This window comes from Saimiri boliviensis, chromosome 2 (genome assembly GCF_048565385.1).
Source record: "Saimiri boliviensis isolate mSaiBol1 chromosome 2, mSaiBol1.pri, whole genome shotgun sequence".
Taxonomy (NCBI): Eukaryota; Metazoa; Chordata; class Mammalia; order Primates; family Cebidae; genus Saimiri; species Saimiri boliviensis.
The window spans coordinates 179,838,922-179,853,852 of NC_133450.1; the positions used below are offsets into that span (position 1 = coordinate 179,838,922).

Sequence of the window (14,931 nt, forward strand, 5' to 3'; positions counted from 1 at the left end):
GCAATGTTCAGCAAATCAGGTTGGATATAGAGAAGGGTTTCTGATTTTGCCATTTGGGTTGGAGAATAGTTCAAGGATTCAAATTAGTTGATGGTGCTCATGAGACAGTAAGTTCATGAGAGAAGGAGGAGAGTTCTTAAACAGCCTTAGCAAGGTATCACTAGTGACTTCTTGGATGGGGACTCCATTGGATATTCCAGCTTTCATCTTATTTGAATTCCCAACTGTAAATGGCATGGCTCACCATTCCTGCCTTCTCTTGGCATCTCTGACACACACTGCTTGTTTTTTCCTTTGCTTTTTGGGCTTTAATTTTCAATCTTATACTAGTTTTTCCTCTTCTGTGTGATCTGTATGTATTGATGTTCCTCAGGACAGAATCTTGGGCACTTTTCTCTTTTTCTCCATATTCTCTCTCTAGGTAAGTATCTTCATAACTCTGTATGACCTACAATAGGCCATACGTTTTTATGTCGTAGCCCAGTAAACACATATATGTAAATTTATGTAAATATAACTGAAACAAAAATTTAATGAAACAATATTTACCCTTCATATGTTCAGTGAACTCTTTTTAAAAAATTTTTATTTTACATTTAAAGCATATTGTTCATAACGTGCAAAATTGTTTTCAGAACTTGCTAATGAATTGTGACCAACAATTTGAAAACGACTATTCAAAAAATTATCACACAGAATTTTAAATAATATTATATCCTGATAAATAAAAGAGAGGGTTGATGAACTAGGAGAGAATGAGTGACTTAAGGAGACGGTTTAAAGGCAGGTGTAGTGGAAATAAAGATGAGCAAAGGGTAGAAGGAGAGAAGACCCGAGAATAGAATATTTCAATTAAGATGTTTGAGATGAAGCAATTCCAGATGGTGACAAGCTCCACATCTCGCCATGGCTATGAATGACTGAAATGGAGTTAAGATCATTGCTGAAGTTGAGGTCAGAGAACTGTGAAGCTGGAATATTAGGTATTGGGTCTAGTATCCAAATCGAAGTCATCCAGGTTGATAGTAAGATTGGAATAGAGAAGCTGTGAACTCTGTGCAAAATACCTTAGAGAGATTAGGAAGTCACTAATTACCAGCAATCAGCAAAGATGAAGGCAATATTGTTATATTCCTGGATCCTCAAAGGACGTGAATCTTGTTTATTTTTTTAAAGGTGTGGAAGAATGTTTTAAAAGTGACACTGGGGAGCAAGAAGAGTGCCACCTCCTTTGCTTTAAAATTATGAGACAGGAAGCTAAAACATTTTGACTACTGAAAGTGTTCTCTCAGGGGAAGCCAAGATTCTGTTAAAGTTAAGAAAATAGGAAGTCTTTGCAACAAATGCAGAATATAAGAGAATTAATCGTGGACCAGAAAGTGCAGAGAAAAGATTGGAAGCAAAGAAAAATGTTGGATATGCCAAGAGAGAAAAGTTACCAGAGTATGGGATGAGACAACTAAAGAGGCAGATAACTAGAGGAGCTTGCATTTTGGTAAGATAATAGAAAGATGAAGAAGGAATGTTGCAAGAAACAATCTCATTTCTAAATGGAGCACTGATGTCAGATTAGAACAAAAGTAAAGCATAGTTAGCCTTGTAGTGACAATTTTCAAGAACGGTTGTTGTAAATTAAATGTAAGGGTATGATGGGTCATTTGTCTTCTAGGGAAGATATCAAAAGGCAATTGAACTATTTATTGCTTCCAAACAGTGATTAAAGTGAACAAATAATGGCCTGCAATCACAAAGCTTCAGCAGCTCGCCCTGTTTCACGAGGTGGAGTTGGGTTAACTGGAAGGCCTCCTTCTGGGATACGACCCCTATCAGGAAATATTCGAGTGGCAACTGCAGTAAGTTTGAAACAAATCTATTTATCTTGGGAGGCCAAGGTGGGAGGACCACTTGAGTCCAGAAGATTGGGGCTGCTTTTGCTGTATCCCATAGGTTTTGGATATGTTGTGTTTCCATTATAATTTGTTTCAAGTGTTTTAAAAAATTTCCTTTTTAATCTCTTCATTGACCCACTTGTCATTCAGAAACAGATTTCTATGTGTTGGTATAGTTTCCAAAATTCTTCTTGTTATTAATTTGTAGTTTTATTCCATTATGGTCAGATAAAATACTTGATATAATTTCAGTTTTAAAAAATGTTATAACTTGTTTTGTGGATTAACATATGGTTTATTCTTGAGAATTATCCATGTGCTGAGAAGAATATGTATTCTGAGTCATTGGATAAAATATTCTGTAAATATCTGTTAGGTCCATTTGGTCCAGATGATGTCTGATATTTTTGTTGTTGATATTCTGTCTGGATCATCTGTCTGGTGCTGAAAATAGGGTGTTGAAATCTTCAGCTATTACTGTCCAAGGTCTGTCTCTCTCTCTAGCTTTAGTATTTGCTTTCTGTGTCTGGGTATTCCAGCGTTGGGCGCATATATATTTACAATCCCTATGTTCTCTTGTTGAATTGAGCCACCATTTATTATCATTTAATATCCTTATCTTTTTTTTATTTTTTTGAGACAGAGTTTCGCTCTTGTTGCCCAGGCTGGAGTGCAATGGCAAGATCTCAGTTCACCGCAACCTCTGCCTCCTAGATTCAAGCGATTCTCCTGCTTCAGCCTCCCAAGTAGCTGGGATTACTGGCATGTGCCACCGTGTCTGGCTAATTTTGGATTTTTGGTAGAGACGGGGTTTCTCCACGTTGGTCATGCTGGTCTCAAACTCCTGACCTTAGGTGATCTGCCTGCCTCGGCCTCCCAGAGTGCTAGGATTATAGGCATGAGCCATCGCACCTAGAAATACCCTTATCTCTTTTTATAGTTTTTGTCTTGAAATCTATTTTGTGTGATTTAAGTATAGCTATTCCTGCTCTTTTTTTTTTTTTGATTCCCATTTGTATGAAGTATCTTTTTTCTTTTTTTTTCTGAGACAGGGTCTCAGTCTATTCCCAAGGCTGAAGTGCAGTGGCATAATCTTGGCTCACTGGAGCCTCAACCTCCTGAGCTCAAGCAATCCTCCCATCTCAGCCTCCTGAGTAGTTGGGACACAGGCACATGCCACCTTGCCTGGTTAATTTTTGTATTTTTCTTTTTCTTTTTTTTTTTTTTTTTTTTTTTTGTAGAGACAGGGTTTTACCACGTGGCCGAGACTGGTCTCAAACTCCTGACTTCAAGAGATCCGCCTACCTCTGCCTCCCAAAGTGCTGGGATTATAGGCATGAACCATTGCACGTGACCTGTATGAAATTTTTCTATCCCCATATTTACGATCCATATATCTTTATAGGTAAAGCATGTTTATTTTAGGCAGTAGATCTTTGGATCTTGTCTTTTTATCCATTGAGCCACCCTGTGTTTTTTTGATTGGAGAGTTTATTCTATTTACATTCAAGACTTACTTCTTTTGTTTTGTTTTCTGATTGTTTTGTGGTCTTCTCTTCCTTCTTTCCTTCCTTCCTGTCTTTCTTTTAGTGAAGGTGATTTTCTCTGGTGGTAGTTTGTGTGTGTGTGTGTGTGTGTTGTATGTTTTTTGCTTTGAGGTTACCAAGAGGCTTGCACATGATATCTTAAAACCCATTGTTTTAAACTGAGAGCACTGATGGCACAAAGAAGTAAGGCAAGAGAAACTTAATATAATCTTCTTAGTCTGGGCTTGTTTGTACACATTCTTCTTGGGAAGGCTTTCTAGGTATTCAAAGAGATTTGGGTGTTGTCAGTTACATTTTTGGTCACTGCAGCTATGTCTGCATTAGGGGATACCACATGCCCAGTAATGCTGTTGCTCTTGTAGACTTGTAGAGGGATCACTTTGATGGTCTTGGATAAGATCCAGAAGAATTATTTTTCATTTCTGATTGTATTTATTTGGATCTTTCCTTTTCCTTTTTTGGTCAGTCTAGCTAGTGGTTTATGAACTTTATCTTTTTGAAAAACCAACTTTTTGCTTCATTGATTACTTGTAATTTTAAAAATTTTGATCTTTAGTTATGTTCTGACCATTGTTATTTATTTTCTTTTGTTAATTTTGGGTTTGGTTTGGCTTTGGTTTTCTAGTTCCTTGATGTGTGATATTAGGTCATCAATTTGTAATCTTTCTGCTTTTTGCATGTAGTCATTTAATGCTGTTAACTTTCCTCTTAGCACTGGTTTTGATGTATCCTGAAGGTTTTTGTATATTTTGTTTTCCTTTTCATTTGTTTCAAAAATTTCTTACATTTCGGTCTTAATTTATTGATCCAGTCGTTGTTCAGGAGTTTGCTGTCTAATTTATATGTGTTTGTATAATTTCTGAAGTTTTAGGTATTGATTTCCCACCCTTTTATTTTTACCAAGAGGCTTGCACATCATTTCTTAAAACCCATTGTTTTAAACTGAGAGCACTGATTACACAAACAAAGAAGCAAAGAGAAACACCCAAATCCCTTTGATTTATATGTCTTTTAAGACTAGATACGTTTCTGATAGGCAGGATATAGTTGGGTGTTGTTTTTGTTTATTTATTTATTTTAAGACAGAGTCTCTGTTGCCCAGGCTAGAGTGCAGTGGTGTGAACTCGACTCACTGCAACCTCTGCCTCCTGGGTTCAAGCAATTTTCCTTTCTCCACCTCCTAAGTATCTGGAATTACAGGCACACACCACCACACCTGGCTAATTTTTGTATTTTTAGTACAGAGAGGGTTTCATGATGTTAGCCAGGCTGGTCTTGAACTCCTGACCTCAGGTGATCCACCAGCCTTGGCCTCCCAAAGTGCTGAGATTACAGGTGTAAGCCACCACACCTGGCCATTTCGTCTTTAAATCTTCTGCTAATATATATCTTTTAAGTGAATCACTCAATTCATTTACATCACATTTATGATTAATATTGATGTGAAGCTTTGTTCCTATCATTTTATTTGTTGTTTTTAAGTTGAATTATTTATTTCTTTTTCTCTTTTTATGGGTTGATGAATTTCTTTTATATTGACATTTAATTATTTTGTCCTCCTCCTTTGTGATTGTTTTATAAGAACTATGAATTAAATTTTTTGTGTGTTTTTGAGATACTGTATATCCACCTTTAATCTCTATGTTAAAGACCCCTTTGAACATTTACTGTAGGACAGGCCTACTGGTAACACATTCCCTCAGCATTTGCTTGTCTTGGAAATACTTTATTTCTCCTTCATTTATGAATCTTATTCTGTCAGGATATAAAATTCTTGACCGACAGTTTTTGTTTGTTTGTTTTCTTAGTACTTCGAGAATGACATCTGATTCTCTTCTGGCATGTAATATTTCCACTGAAAAGTCTGCTTTTATTCTGATAGGATTGTCTTTATAAGTGACTAGATACTTTTCTCTTACTAATTTTAAAATTCTTTCCTTGGCTGGGTGCGGTGTCTCATGCCTGTAATCCTAGAACTTTTGGAGGCTGAGGCAGGTGGATCACCTGAGGTCAGAAATTTGAGACCAGCCTGGCCAACATGGGGAAACCCCATCTCTACTAAAAATACAAAAAAGTAGCTGGGCTTGGTGGTGTGTGCCTGTAATCCCAGATACTGGGGGGCTGAGGCAGGAGGACTGCTTGAACCTGGGAGGTGGAGGTTACAGTGAGTCGAGATTATGCCACTGCACTCCAGCCTGGGCAACAGAGTGGGACTCCATCTCAAAAAAAAAAAAATCACTTTGACTTTAGACATTCTGGTAATATGCTGTGGTAAAGTCATTGCAAAAAAAAAAAATCATTCATTTAAGGTTTACATTAATGTTTATGTAATGTTTACATTTTTGTTTGCATTTAATGCAGTTTATTGTTTAATGTTTGCATTTTTAAAAAATAGTAATGCTTGTATAAAACATACAAACAATGTTATAGCAACAGAAAAAAGAAAAGAAAAGAAAAAACATACAAACAGACCGGGCGCGGTGGCTCACGCCTATAATCCCAGCACTTTGGGAGACTGAGGTGGGCGAATCACAAGGTCAAGAGATCGAGACCATCCTGGCCAACATGGTGAAACCCTGTCTCTACTAAAAATAAAAAATTTAGCTGGGTGTGGTGGCATGCGCCTGTAGTCCCAGCTACTTGGGAGGCTGAGGCAGGAGAATTGCTTGAATCCAGGAGGTGGAGGTTGCAGTGAGCTGAGATCGTGCCACTGCACTCCAGCCTGGTGCCTGGCAATGGAGCGAGACTCTGTCTCAAAAAGAAAAAAAAATACAAACAGTGGAGAAACATGAGAGTTCCTCCCTATTGCAGGTATAGCCACTATCAACAGTATCTTCTAGACTTTTTAATGCATTTATTTATTTATTTTTGAGATGGAGTCTTGCACTGTTGCCTGGGCTGAAGTGCAACGGTGTGATCTTGGCTTACTGCAATATGCCTCCTGGGTTCACGCGATTCTCATGTCTCAGCGTTTTGAGTTGCTGGGATTACAGGCACATGCCACAACACCTGACTAATTTTTTTTTTTTTTTTTTTTTTTTTGAGACGGAGTTTCCCTCTTGTTGCCCAGGCTGGAGTGCAATGGCGCGATCTCGGCTCACCGCAACCTCCGCCTCCTGGGTTCAGGCAATTCTCCTGCCTCAGCCTCCTGAGTAGCTGGGATTACAGGCACGCGCCACCATGCCCAGCTAATTTTTTTGTATTTTTAGTAGAGACGGGGTTTCATCATGTTGACCGGGATGATCTCGATCTCTTGACCTCGTGATCCACCCGCCTCGGCCTCCCAAAGTGCAGGGATTACAGGCTTGAGCCACCGCGCCCGGCCCACCTGACTAATTTTTATTTTTCTTTTTATTTTTAGTAGATTCGGGGTTTTGCTATGTTGGCCAGACTAGTCTGAAACTCCTGACCTCATGATCCACCTGGCTCGACCTCCCAAAATGCTGGGATTACAGGCATGAGCCATGACGCTTGGCCCTTTTTAATGCATATATGAACACACACATATACATACAGAGTTTGTATGACTTTGGGCTATTCTAAAATCAAGATATTACTTACACATCGTTATTTTTCTCATCCATTTCTTTCAGCAATATATTATAAATATGTTGCCAAGTGAGCATGTATGCATTCACTTCATTATTTTTAACGTGTATAGTTTTAACTTACATGTTCTTCTCTATACTTTCATCTGGTGAATGGAAAACAAAACGTAGTATAATTAGTTGAGTAGCTCTCACAATTATACTTGCATAAAGCCAAAGAAGAAATTATTTAGAAAATTTACCAGGAAGAGAATTAACATTCTGTTCTAAAGATCACTTGGGTTAACCCTTAACTCATTTCATTTGAATTTATAGTTGACATTCTTCCTGTGTCCAACACATTCTCTAGTATTAGTACTATTCCTGGCCCCTGTGCTCAAAATAATTGCCAAGTAATTCTTAGAACCACTTAAGAACTATGTTACCAGTGTTGTCTGATTGGATTAAAGCTGTGAGCTAAGATAATTAGCAACAATAAAAATGAATAGCAGTGGTGGTATTTAACCCCGATCTAAAATTTTTACCCCACATTTAATGTTCTACTTTACTCTTTGATGGAGATGGGGAGAAAAGAGAGTAAGGAAGATAACTAGATGAAGGACAGTTATTTTGGAACAGTTTCAGGTTGTCTATTTTATGTTCTCATACCTGAATGTATTATATGAACTGGCATAAAGGGAGTCTTCTGGCCTTTCCTGAGGGTATATAATGTTATATTGGATTTTGCATATCTGAAGTAGAGAATCATATTGCGTAATAATATGAATACTTGTTTAATAATGTAAGCCCTTTAGTACTTACATCATCATCTTATGATGGATTTATATCCATTTGTTTTCACATGATTAAAGTTTTCTTATTTTCTCTTAATTTTTAAAGGTAATATATACTCACTGTAATAAGGTGTAAATGCCAAATTGTATAAAGGAGAAAAGAAAAATCAACTATAATATCATTATGTATAGATCATAATTACTATTTTTCATATAGTTTTTAAAAAATTTATTTTTATCTTTATTCTTTATTTTTTTAAAAGATGGTCTGTTCTCCAGGCTGGCCTCGAACTCCTGATTTTAAACAATCCTCTCATCTCAGACCTCACCAAGTAGCTGGGACTGTCGGTGCATGCCACCATGCCCAAACTTCCAGCCTTTTTTGTTTTAAAAAAGTGGAGTTCGCCGGGCGCGGTGCCTCAAGCCTGTAATCCCAGCACTTTGGGAGGCCGAGGCGGGCGGATCACGAGGTCAAGAGATCGAGACCATCCTGGTCAACATGGTGAAACCCCGTCTCTACTAAAAATACAAAAAATTAGCTGGGCATGGTGGCGCGTGCCTGTAATCCCAGCTACTCAGGAGGCTGAGGCAGGAGAATTGCCTGAACCCAGGAGGCGGAGGTTGCGGTGAGCCGAGATCGCGCCGTTGCACTCCAGCCGGGGTAACAAGAGCGAAACTCCGTCTCAAAATAAATAAATAAATAAATAAATAAATAAATAAATAAATAAATAAATAAAAATAAATAAATAAAAAAGTGGAGTTATGAACCAGGCACAGTAACTTGCACCTGTATTCCCAGCTACTTGGATGGCTGAGGCAGAAGGATCTCTTTAGGCCAGTAGTTCAAGACCAGCCTGAGTAACATAGTTAGCTCTTGTCTCTAAAATAAACAAACACAGAATTATAAATACTATCTTGTAAACTGCCTTTTTATTTATTTATTTTATTTATTATTTTTTGAGACGGAGTCTTGCTTTGTTGCCAGGGCTGGAGTACAGTGGCATGATGCCAGCTCACTGCAATCTCTGTGTCCCAGGCTCAAGTGGTTCTCCTGCCGCAGCCTCCTGAGTAGCTGGGACTATAGGCACCTACCACTATGCTCAGCTAATTTTCTGTATTTTTAGTAGAGACAGGGTTTCACCATGCTGGCCAGGCTGGTCTCAAACTCCTGACCTCATGATTCGCCCGCCTTGGACTCCCAAAGTGCTGGGATTATAGGCATGAGCCAACATGCCTGGCCTGCCTTTTTATTTTTATTTATTTTATTTATTTATTTTGAGGCTGAGTCTCTGTTACCCAAGCTAGAGTTCAGTGGCATGATCTCGGCTCACCGCAGCCTTGATGTCCCGGGTTCAAGCGATTCTCATGCCTCAGCCTCTTAAGTAGCTGGGATTGCAGACGTGTGCCACCCTTACCTGGCTAACTTGTGTATTTTTAGTAGAGATGAGGTTTCACCATGTTGGCCAGGCTGGTTTCCAACTTCTTGCCTCAAGTGACCCACCTGCCTTGGCCTTCCAAAGTGCTGAGATTACAGGTGTGAGCCACAACACCCAACTTAAACTGCCCTTTTTATATACTGTAACTTATTTAACCATTTTCTACTGTGGACATTTAGTTCCTTTCCCGTTTTGAGGTATTATAAATAATATCTACTATAGAATTTAAAATTTTCATGAAATGTATTTTTAAATATTCATAGAACATTAAATGTTAAATAAATATGCTAATAAATTGAATAACAGTATTTAATAATTCAGACATTTAAAAAATAAGGAAATTTTTACAAATCAAGTAAATTTTGGTGTGTTTTTTTGTTTTGTTTTGTTTTGTTTTCATTTGTTTTTCTTTAATGTGTCTTTCCAGGACATAAAATAATATCCAGAGATATTTTGGCACTAAGAGTGCAATCTGTAGCAAGAAAGTTGAGCAGTCTATTTGAACTGTTGATTTTTCTAAGGAGACTTCAGAGAGCCCAGAGAGTGTAAAGGAAAATATGAAAAAAAAGACTTGTTAGACATTATTAAGGGCACAAAAGTTGAATTTAACACAGTTAATGTACAAACAACAAAGCCATCCAACAGAAGACCACTTAAAAACTACAACTGTCAGGCTTCAAAGAGCTATAGAATATGCTCCAAAGAAGAGATAAATTTAATTGTAATTTGAGTGTTGTCTTTGCAGTCTTACAATAGCGGATGTACAGTGTTTTTTCCAGTTTACTAAAAATGAAATCTTTTTTGTCATTTAGATGCCACCTGGGACAGCAAGGCCAGGTTCTCGTGGTGGTCCCATAGGGACGGGTGGAGTTCTGTCTTCTCAAATCAAAGTGGCCGATCGTCCTGTGACACAGCAAGGTTTGACTGGAATGAAAACTGGGATGAAAGGTACCTATTTTAAGATGAGTATCCACTTGGGTCTGTGTTTTGTAAGAAATAAATAATTGTGAACAATAAAAGAAAAGGAAAGAGAAAGTTGAGTATATTTTGTATAGTATTACAGTACCATTTTATTAAATCAGAATTATAGCATATAAGAATTATTACGTGAAATTATGGCATGTCATCAGAATTATAGCATTTAATTGTTATTTAATTCACAAAATTATTGTAAGGTATAAACAACAGAATGAACATGGAAAAACATTCTGAATTAGCTATGTACGATGTGAGCTCTTTCGATCTTCATTTTTCTGACATGGAGCTGTAGTATAACTTGAAGAACTTTGAAATAATACTCAAGAAAAGTTCAAGATTGAAAGATTTTTACTACTATATAAAAATACTCTAAAATCGTTTGGATGGTTACTATATCAAAATGATACTTAAAATACTTGTGTATTTATGAGAGTGAGTCAAGAAATGTTATTTTTTTCTAATAATTAGTATCTGTTCTAATACTTATGTAAGGAAATGAGGCTAACACGTAGATTTATATTAAATCTCGCATTATGCTTCCGTATATGTATTTAGAGAAGCATAAGAATACAAATATATATTATAGTTTAAAATTTAGATCTGTAGTATATGTAAACCAAAGTATGGTAAACACCGTTTTTTTTTGTTGTTGTTTTAATTATAGGCAGTGGTCAGTAGCCTGTGATGAACTGCTTTAGAGTTTTCTGTTTTCTGTAGTTTTGACAGATAATTTATCAGGAATGAAGATATTCTGCTAGTCCAAAATTAATTATAACATATGATATATACTACTTTCTATAATATAGTATATCATTCCTTTCAAGAAACTTAAATTTTCTCATTTACATTCTAATAACATTTAGATCACTAAATATTAAAAGCAATTGATTGTTTAGAAATGTTTGCTTAATGATTATGAGTACCATGAAAAAATTCAAAATTACATAGTCACTTAACTAATCTTTGAAAATGTATGCACAGCAATGTTTATATGTTTAATATTATTTTAAAACATTAGGGTAGAAACATATTAAAATTCTACAGTAAATTATCAAATGTTTATTTCTGTATTAATTTATCCTTTAAAACAGAACCAATATAATTTAAGATTGTTAGTTTCTACCAGTATACGTCAAAGCCCTTTTATGAGAGAATTCTGCATATTACCACTACACACAGCTATCTGCTGTGAATTTCATTCTTACTTTCTCTCTAGCGCCCCATTTCCCAGTATAATATATTACCTCTACTACTCAGCATAAACCTTTTAGTAAATACACCTAGTCTTCTCATGCTTTGCAGGGCACTTTATCTCTTACCAGGTTTAAGACATTTAACTGCGGGCGCAGTGGCTCAAGCCTGTAATCCCAGCACTTTGGGAGGCCGAGGCAGGTGGATCACGAGGTCGAGAGTTCGAGACCATCCTGGTCGACATGGTGAAACCCCGTCTCTACTAAAAATACAAAAAATCAGCTGGGCATGGTGGCGTGTGCCTGTAATCCCAGCTACTCAGGAGGCTGAGGCAGGAGAATTGCCTGAACCTAGGAGGCGGAGGTTGCGGTGAGCCGAGATCGCGCCATTGCACTCCAGCCTGGGTAACAAGAGCGAAACTCCGTCTCAAAAAAAAAAAAAAAAAAAAAAAAAGACATTTAACCTAGGAATACTTTCTTAGTTCTACTGAAATGTAGGACCATTTCTAAAAAAGTCTCTGAGACAAACTAAAAAATCAGAATCATTTTCTCACATTGAGGAATGTCTGCATGTCTAATATGACAGCCAACAGTCAGAAATAGCTACTTAAATTTAAATCAGTTCCCCAGTAGCACCAGCCAAATTTTAAGTGCTCTATAGTCCCACTGCCCACTTTATTGGACAGTGTTAATTTAGAATATATCTGTCACTGCAGAAAGTTACTTTGGATAGCTCTGTTCTAGGCTTCCTTAGACTCAGTTTTCATTCCATTAGCCTGTTCTGTAGAGTCTACTGTCTTAACAGCCCCACTTCTAGCCCCATTCTTGTAGTTTTAATTGAAGCTTCCCCTGTGTCATGGTTCTAAGATACTAGTTTTCTTTTCTATGTCAGATTCTTCTTGATTCATTAGGGCATTCATGAAGACTGTCTTTAGAATTTGGAATGAAATTCTGATTGTGCTTTGGAGTTGCTATTTTGTTGGCATTTCAAAACTGAACACTAACACTTGAAACATTTTTTTAGGTCCCCAGAGGCAAATTTTAGACAAGTCTTACTATCTCGGACTTCTTAGGTATGTTAAACATGTCTTTACATCCATATGTTTTACTTGAAATACTGTGTACATTCTGTCAAAATAGAGTATATAACTTTAATATGAAATTTTAGCTATGGTACTTATTAGGATAATTAGGTGTCTATTGATTTCTAAGAATTTTGTATTCCAATAATTTCTGGTTAATTTGGTATGCTGTAAAATATATGTGATAGTATAATTAGGCTGAGATTTATAATTTTATGAATTTGCATGTATATGAGTTTGTTTGTGCTGCTGTAATAAAATACCTGAGATTGGATAATTTATAAGTAATAGAAATTTATTTTTTACTGTTCTGGAGACTGGGAAGTCCAAGTTCAAGGTGCCAGCAGCTTCAGTGTCCTTATGGCAGAAGAGTAGAAGGGCAAAAGGTGCCTAGCTACTTCAACCCTTTTATAAGTTACTAATTCTATCCATGAAGGCAGAGCCTTCATGGCCTGATTATGTCCTAAAGTTTTTACCTCTCAATACTATTGCATTAGAGATTAAGTTTTGACATGAATTTTGGAGGGACACAAATGTTCAAACCATAGCATACTTTTTAAATTAAATTAAATTTAATTTATAGTTTAGAGACAGAGTCTCACTCTCTTGCCCAGGCTGGAGTGCAGTGGCATGATCATAGCTCACTGCAACCTTGAACTCCTCAGTTCAAATGATCTTCCTGCCCCAGCTTCCCAAAGTGCTGGGATTATGGGATTATAAGCATGAGCTACCAGCACACCTGACCTTATAGCTTTTTTTTTTTTGAGACAAAGTCTCACTCTGTTGCCCAGGCTAGAGTGCAGTGGTGTGTGATCTTGGCTCACTGCAACCTCCACCTCCTGGGTTCAAGGCCTTCTCCTGCCTCAGCCTCCCAAGTAGCTGAGATGATAGGTGTGTGCCACCATTTCTGGCTAATTTTTTTTGTATTTTTAGTAGAGATGGGGTTTCACCATGTTGACCAGGCTGGTCTTGTACTCCTGACATTGTGATCTGCCAGCCTTGGCCTCCCAAAGTGCTAGAATTACAGGCATAAGCCACCCTGCCAGGTCTCTGTGCAGAGTTTTATATAAGTATGTATTTGGTCAATTGCTATGAATGTGGCCTAATTTTAATTAATTCATACGCTTTTTTTTTTTTTTTTGAGGCAGAGTTTTGCTCTTGTCTCCTAGGCTGGAGTGCAATGATGGGATCTCACCTCACTGTAACCTCCACCCCCGAGTTTCAAATGATTCTCCTACCTCAGCCTCATGCCTACAATCTTCAAGTAGCTGGCATTACAGGTGCCTCCCACCACGCCTGGCTAATTTTTGTATTTTTGTAGAGATGGAGTTTTACTGTGTTGGCCAGGCTAGTCTTAAACTCCTTGACCTCAGGTGATCCACCTGCCTAGGCCTTCCAAAGCGCTGGGATTAGAGGCGTGAGCCACTACACTCAACCTCATAATTTTTTGTTATGTGTCTCCAAGGATGAATCTCTAAATCAACAACTTTTTCTTAATCTTAGCATTTTCTCTGCTTATATTGTCTACTGTCCTATCTCCATCTTTCCATTTTACTTTATTTTCTTGGGACATTATTTGTATCTTCTTTCTCTTTATTTCTCTTTTGTTTAATCCACCCTTCCATTATGCCCTGAAAGCCCTGCTACGTTTTCTTCATTTTTTATTTTTTTTGAGATGGAGTCTTGCTGTGTCACCAGACTGGAGTACAGTGGAGCAGTCTTGGCTCACTGCAACCTCTGCCTCCTAGGTTCAAGTGATTCTCTTGCCTCAGCCTTCCGAGCAGCTGGGATTACAGGCGTGCGCCACTACACCAGGCTAATTTTTGTATTTTTAGTAGAAATTGGGGTTTTACCATGTTGGTCAGGATGGTCTCGATATCCTGACCTCATGATTCGCCCACCTTGGCCTTCCAAAGTGCTGGGATTACAGGCCTGAGCCACTGTGCCCAGTTACCTGGATCCTTTTGATTTTCAAACTCCTAGAAGGCAGTAAAGAAATGTACGGTTTTCCTTCATCTGTTTTCAAAGCTTAGTAAGAAAGATAGTAAGGCCATCAGTTGTTTAGTATCTCTGATATTCAGCCACTTTTTAATCAAAAGAAGGAAAGGAAATACAGTTATTCCTAATGATTATATTGCCTTTCTCCTCCAGGATTTGTGCTTCCACATCAAAGAATAGTTGTAGCTGTTTGTCTAATTGTCTGGCTCTAGCACAGTGGTTCTTACCTTGTGGTGATTTTGCCCGCCAAGGAAGATTTGATAATTTCTATGCATGTTTCTGGTTGTCATAAGTGAGGTTGGAGGAAGTGCTGCTAATATTCAGACCCAGGATGTTGGTAAACATTCTACAGTGTACAAAATATCTCTCAACACTAAGTACTAATCACTGAACAAAATGTCGTTAGTGCTACTGTTGAGAAACTGTCCTAAAGGGTAGCAGAAGCTGTGATGATAACAGTTAGGCACGGAAATCTGCCTATGGCTTGTAC

The 14,931-nt window shown here is 37.6% G+C and overlaps 1 protein-coding gene across 2 annotated transcripts in view; it reads left to right on the plus strand.

Annotated features, from left to right (window-relative positions):
• Positions 1 to 14,931, plus strand: part of IFT74 (intraflagellar transport 74) — a 110,735-nt gene that overhangs the window by 3,467 nt on the left and 92,337 nt on the right. For both annotated transcript variants that reach the window (XM_003939715.3, XM_074394949.1), the window contains exons 2-4: positions 1,715 to 1,853; positions 10,006 to 10,141; positions 12,386 to 12,434. In XM_003939715.3, the coding sequence (XP_003939764.1) occupies positions 1,734 to 1,853; positions 10,006 to 10,141; positions 12,386 to 12,434 (305 nt within the window). In that variant the 5' untranslated portion in view covers positions 1,715 to 1,733. The remainder of the gene's footprint in view (positions 1 to 1,714; positions 1,854 to 10,005; positions 10,142 to 12,385; positions 12,435 to 14,931) is intronic.